The sequence below is a fragment of the Eucyclogobius newberryi genome, unplaced genomic scaffold (assembly GCF_026437365.1).
Source record: "Eucyclogobius newberryi isolate DKJ021-1_F unplaced genomic scaffold, fEucNew1.0.hap1 SCAF_118, whole genome shotgun sequence".
NCBI lineage: Eukaryota > Metazoa > Chordata > Actinopteri > Gobiiformes > Gobiidae > Eucyclogobius > Eucyclogobius newberryi.
The window spans coordinates 240,600-247,500 of record NW_027315744.1 but is presented as its reverse complement, the minus strand read 5'-3'; the positions used below and the strand labels follow the sequence as shown (position 1 = coordinate 247,500).

At 47.0% G+C, this 6,901-nt stretch overlaps 1 protein-coding gene across 1 annotated transcript in view; it reads right to left on the bottom strand.

The window, feature by feature from the left end:
- LOC140355590 (APOBEC1 complementation factor-like) overlaps positions 1 to 5,540 on the bottom strand; it is a gene marked incomplete at its 3' end in the record, with an annotated part of 6,993 nt that extends 1,453 nt beyond the window's left edge. Inside the window, exons 1-3 of the mRNA XM_072440248.1 lie at positions 5,441 to 5,540; positions 1,607 to 1,742; positions 1,259 to 1,393 (exon numbers count right to left, since the gene is read on the bottom strand). Coding sequence (XP_072296349.1) covers positions 1,259 to 1,393; positions 1,607 to 1,693 — 222 coding nt within the window. The remainder of the gene's footprint in view (positions 1 to 1,258; positions 1,394 to 1,606; positions 1,743 to 5,440) is intronic.
- Positions 5,541 to 6,901: the final 1,361 nt, after the last annotated feature.

Genomic DNA, 6,901 nt, shown 5'->3' with positions numbered 1-6,901 from the left:
AGAACATGAAGAACATCTGACCTTCTCACACAGAGGAACATGAAGAACATCTGACCTTCTCACACAGAGGAACATGAAGAACATCTGACCTTCTCACACAGAGGAACATGAAGAACATCTGACCTTCTCACACAGAGAACATGAAGAACATCTGACCTTCTCACACAGAGAACATGAAGAACATCTGACCTTCTCACACAGAGAACATGAAGAACATCTGACCTTCTCACACAGAGAACATGAAGAACATCTGACCTTCTCACACAGAGAACATGAAGAACATCTGACCTTCTCACACAGAGAACATGAAGAACATCTGACCTTCTCACACAGAGAACATGAAGAACATCTGACCTTCTCACACAGAGAACATGAAGAACATCTGACCTTCTCACACAGAGAACATGAAGAACATCTGACCTTCTCACACAGAGGAACATGAAGAACATCTGACCTTCTCACACAGAGGAACATGAAGAACATCTGACCTTCTCACACAGAGAACATGAAGAACATCTGACCTTCTCACACAGAGGAACATGAAGAACATCTGACCTTCTCACACAGAGAACATGAAGAACATCTGACCTTCTCACACAGAGGAACATGAAGAACATCTGACCTTCTCACACAGAGGAACATGAAGAACATCTGACCTTCTCACACAGAGGAACATGAAGAACATCTGACCTTCTCACACAGAGGAACATGAAGAACATCTGACCTTCTCACACAGAGAACATGAAGAACATCTGACCTTCTCACACAGAGAACATGAAGAACATCTGACCTTCTCACACAGAGGAACATGAAGAACATCTGACCTTCTCACACAGAGAACATGAAGAACATCTGACCTTCTCACACAGAGGAACATGAAGAACATCTGACCTTCTCACACAGAGGAACATGAAGAACATCTGACCTTCTCACACAGAGAACATGAAGAACATCTGACCTTCTCACACAGAGAACATGAAGAACATCTGACCTTCTCACACAGAGAACATGAAGAACATCTGACCTTCTCACACAGAGAACATGAAGAACATCTGACCTTCTCACACAGAGGAACATGAAGAACATCTGACCTTCTCACACAGAGGAACATGAAGAACATCTGACCTTCTCACACAGAGAACATGAAGAACATCTGACCTTCTCACACAGAGAACATGAAGAACATCTGACCTTCTCACACAGAGGAACATGAAGAACATCTGACCTTCTCACACAGAGAACATGAAGAACATCTGACCTTCTCACACAGAGGAACGAGCTCGTCCTCAAACAGGTCCCGGGGCAGTTTTCCCACAAAGATCTCAGATCCTCGTTCTGGAGGAGGTCCATCCCAGTTTGGAGGAGGACCACCGTATCTCCTCTGCCCGTTCTCCTGCAAATACACAAGTACTGCTGTCAAAAGTACTGCAAATACACAAGTACTGCTGTCAAAAGTACTGCAAATACACAAGTACTGCTGTCAAAAGTACTGCAAATACACAAGTAGTACAAGCAATGCTACACATGGTTTGGCTCTGGTCTTCACTGGTTTCTCACCTGTTTGAGGGAGTACCCGGTTCAGTACCCGGTTCAGCAGGTTTCTCACCTGTTTGAGGGAGTACCCGGTTCGCTGCGTCAGAGCCTTTAGTCCCGCCTCCTGCTGTGTCCCGTCTGCTTTCTGATTGGTCTCCATTAGAAGTGATTGACAGTTCAGTTTCAATCAGGGAAATTAACGGTGCTCACTGAAAACAGAGAAATAAGATCTAAACCAGGACTAAACCAGGACTAAACCAGGTCCAAACCAGGACTAAACCAGGACTAAACCAGGTCCAAACCAGGACTAAACCAGGACTAAACCAGGTCCAAACCAGGACCAAACCAGGACTAAACCAGGACTAAACCAGGACTAAACCAGGACTAAACCAGGACTAAACCAGGTCCAAACCAGGACCAAACCAGGACTAAACCAGGTCCAAACCAGGACCAAACCAGGACTAAACCAGGACTAAACCAGGACTAAACCAGGACTAAACCAGGACTAAACCAGGTCCAAACCAGGACCAAACCAGGACTAAACCAGGTCTAAAGCAGGTCTAAACCAGGACTAAACCAGGACTAAACCAGGACTAAACCAGGTCTAAACCAGGACTAAACCAGGACTAAACCAGGACTAAACCAGGTCCAAACCAGGACCAAACCAGGACTAAACCAGGTCTAAAGCAGGTCTAAACCAGGACTAAACCAGGACTAAACCAGGTCCAAACCAGGACTAAACCAGGACTAAACCAGGTCCAAACCAGGACTAAACCAGGACTAAACCAGGTCCAAACCAGGACCAAACCAGGACTAAACCAGGACTAAACCAGGACTAAACCAGGACTAAACCAGGACTAAACCAGGTCCAAACCAGGACCAAACCAGGACTAAACCAGGTCTAAAGCAGGTCTAAACCAGGACTAAACCAGGACTAAACCAGGACTAAACCAGGTCTAAACCAGGACTAAACCAGGACTAAACCAGGACTAAACCAGGTCCAAACCAGGACCAAACCAGGACTAAACCAGGTCTAAAGCAGGTCTAAACCAGGACTAAACCAGGACTAAACCAGGACTAAACCAGGACTAAACCAGGTCTAAAGCAGGTCTAAACCAGGACTAAACCAGGACTAAACCAGGACTAAACCAGGACTAAACCAGGACTAAACCAGGTCCAAACCAGGACCAAACCAGGACTAAACCAGGACTAAACCAGGACTAAACCAGGACTAAACCAGGACTAAACCAGGACTAAACCAGGTCCAAACCAGGACCAAACCAGGACTAAACCAGGTCTAAAGCAGGTCTAAACCAGGACTAAACCAGGACTAAACCAGGACTAAACCAGGACTAAACCAGGTCCAAACCAGGACTAAACCAGGACTAAACCAGGACTAAACCAGGACTAAACCAGGTCTAAACCAGGACTAAACCAGGACTAAACCAGGTCTAAACCAGGTCTAAACCAGGACTAAACCAGGACTAAACCAGGACTAAACCAGGTCTAAACCAGGACTAAACCAGGACTAAACCAGGACTAAACCAGGTCTAAACCAGGTCTAAACCAGGTCTAAACCAGGTCTAAACCAGGTCTAAACCAGGACTAAACCAGGTCTAAACCAGGACTAAACCAGGACAAAACCAGGTCTAAACCAGGTCTAAACCAGGTCTAAACTAGGTCTAAACCAGGTCTAAACCAGGTCCAAACCAGGTCTAAACCAGGACTAAACCAGGACTAAACCAGGTCTAAACCAGGACTAAACCAGATCTAAACCTGGTCTAAACCAGGACTAAACCAGATCTAAACCAGATTTAAACCAGGTCCAAACCAGGTCTAAACCAGGTCTAAACCAGAACTAAACGTGGACAAAACCAGGTCTAAACCAGGTCTAAACCGGGACTAAACCAGGACTAAATCAGGTCTAAACCAGGACTAAACCAGGACTAAACCAGGTCTAAACCAGGACTAAACCAGGACTAAACCAGGACTAAACCAGGACTAAACCAGGACTAAACCAGGACTAAACCAGGTCCAAACCAGGACTAAACCAGGACTAAACCAGGTCCAAACCAGGACTAAACCAGGTCTAAACCAGAACTAAACGTGGACAAAACCAGGTCTAAACCAGGTCTAAACCGGGACTAAACCAGGACTAAATCAGGTCTAAACCAGGACTAAACCAGGACTAAACCAGGTCTAAACCAGGACTAAACCAGGACTAAACCAGGACTAAACCAGGACTAAACCAGGACTAAACCAGGTCCAAACCAGGACTAAACCAGGACTAAACCAGGTCTAAACCAGGTCTAAACCAGGTCTAAACCAGGTCTAAACCAGGTCTAAACCAGGACTAAACCAGGACTAAACCAGGTCTACACCAGGTCTAAACCAGGTCCAAACCAGGTCTAAACCAGGACAAAACCAGGTCTAAACCAGGACTAAACCAGGACAAAACCAGGTCTAAACCAGGTCTAAACCAGGTCTAAACCAGGACAAAACCAGGTCTAAACCAGGACTAAACCAGGACAAAACCAGGTCTAAACCAGGTCTAAACCAGGTCTAAACTAGGTCTAAACCAGGTCTAAACCAGGACTAAACCAGGACTAAACCAGGTCTAAACCAGGACTAAACCAGATCTAAACCTGGTCTAAACCAGGACTAAACCAGATCTAAACCAGATTTAAACCAGGTGTAAACCAGGAATAAACCAGAACTAAACGTGGACAAAACCAGGTCTAAACCAGGTCTAAACCAGATCTAAACCAGATTTAAACCAGGTCCAAACCAGGTCTAAACCAGGTCTAAACCAGAACTAAACGTGGACAAAACCAGGTCTAAACCAGGTCTAAACCAGGACTAAACCAGGACTAAACCAGGTCTAAACCAGGACTAAACCAGGACTAAACCAGGTCTAAACCAGGACTAAACCAGGATTAAACCAGGACTAAACCAGGACTAAACCAGGTCTAAACCAGGACTAAACCAGGATTAAACCAGGACTAAACCAGGACTAAACCAGGTCTAAACCAGGACTAAACCAGGTCTAAACCAGGACTAAACCAGGACTAAACCAGGACTAAACCAGGTCTAAACCAGGACTAAACCAGGATTAAACCAGGACTAAACCAGGACTAAACCAGGTCTAAACCAGGTCTAAACCAGGTCTAAACCAGGTCTAAACCAGGACTAAACCAGGTCTAAACCAGGACTAAACCAGGATTAAACCAGGTCTAAACCAGGTCTAAACCAGGACAAAACCAGGACTAAACCATGGATCATTCCAGAACTCAAACCCCAAAACTTTGGTCCAAACTGACTTTAAACCCAGAGGGTCAAAGGTCGTGTGAAGACAGTGTGAGGTCAAAGTTCACCTGAGGACGAGGTCAAACTGTAAATGATTAGATCGTATCGATCGGATTCACTCACAAACAAGTCTAATCCAGATCAAAACCAGGTCTAAACCAGGAATAAACCAGGTCTAAACCAGGTCTAAACTAGGTCTAAACCAGGTCTAAACTAGGTCCAAACCAGGTCTAAACCAGGTCTACACAAGGACTAAACTAGGACTAAACCAGTTCTAAACCAGGTCAAAACTAGGACTAAACCAGGACTAAACGTGGACAAAACCAGGTCTAAACCAGGACTAAACCAGGACTAAACCAGGTCCAAACCAGGTCTAAACCAGAACTAAACGTGGACAAAACCAGGTCTAAACCAGGTCTAAACACGACTAAAAAAGGGCTAAAACAGGTCTACACAAGGACTAAACCAGGTCTAAACCAGGACTAAACCAGGACTAAACCAGGACTAAACCAGGACTAAACCAGGTCTAAACTAGGTCTAAACCAGGACTAAACCAGGACTAAACCAGGTCTAAACTAGTTCTAAACCCAGTCTTACTCACCAGAGCGATTTGCGTGCTGGATCTGGATCAGCTCGGTCTCATTCTGAACCAAAGTCCGGACTTTGTTGATTTTACGACGAGTCTCAGTTAATCATTATCTGCAGTATCTCCTGATGAACAAGTGCAGCCGGCCTCACAAGCTAACCAGGCTAATGTGGCTAACCAGGCTAATGTGGCTAACCAGGCTAATGTGGCTAACCAGGTTAATGTGGCTAACCAGGCTAATGTGGCTAACCAGGCTAATGTGGCTAACCAGGCTAATGTGGCTAACCAGGTTAATGTGGCTAACCAGGCTAATGTGGCTAACCAGGCTAATGTGGCTAACCAGGCTAATGTGCTGATGTGGCTAACCAGGCTAATGTGGCAAACCAGGCTAATGTGGCTAACCAGGCTAATGTGCTAATGTGGCTAACCAGGCTAATGTGCTAATGTGGCTAACCAGGCTAATGTGGCTAACCAGGCTAATGTGGCTAACCAGGCTAATGTGCTATTGTGGCTAACCAGGCTAATGTGGCAAACCAGGCTAATGTGGCTAACCAGGCTAATGTGCTAATGTGGCTAACCAGGCTAATGTGGCTAACCAGGCTAATGTGCTAATGTGGCTAAGCAGGCTAATGTGCTAATGTGAATAACCAGGCTAATGTGGCTAACCAGGCTAATGTGCTAATGTGGCTAATGCGGCTAATGTGGCTAACACCCCACCACGGCCCCCCACTCATGATGCAGGTGGAGCTCATGATGCAGGTGGGGCTCATGATGCAGGTGGGGCTCATGATGCAGGTGGGGCTCATGATGCGGGTGGGGCTCATGATGCAGGTGGAGCTCATGATGCAGGTGGGGCTCATGATGCAGGTGGAGCTCATGATGCAGGTGGGGCTCATGATGCAGGTGGGGCTCATGATGCAGGTGGGGCTCATGATGCAGGTGGAGCTCATGATGCAGGTGGGGCTCATGATGCAGGTGGAGCTCATGATGCAGGTGGAGCTCATGATGCAGGTGGAGCTCATGATGCAGGTGGGGCTCATGATACAGGTGGGGCTCATGATGCAGGTGGGGCTCATGATGCAGGTGGAGCTCATGATGCAGGTGGGGCTCATGATGCAGGTGGAGCTCATGATGCAGGTGGGGCTCATGATGCAGGTGGAGCTCATGATGCAGGTGGGGCTCATGATGCAGGTGGAGCTCATGATGCAGGTGGGGCTCATGATGCAGGTGGAGCTCATGATGCAGGTGGGGCTCATGATGCAGGTGGAGCTCATGATGCAGGTGGAGCTGATGATGCAGGTGGGGCTCATGATGCGGGTGGAGCTCATGATGCAGGTGGAGCTCATGGTGCAGGTGGGGCTCATGATGCAGGTGGGGCTCATGATGCAGGTGGGGCTCATGGTGCAGGTGGGGCTCATGATGCAGGTGGAGCTCATGATGCAGGTGGAGCTCATGATGCGGGTGGGGCTCATGATG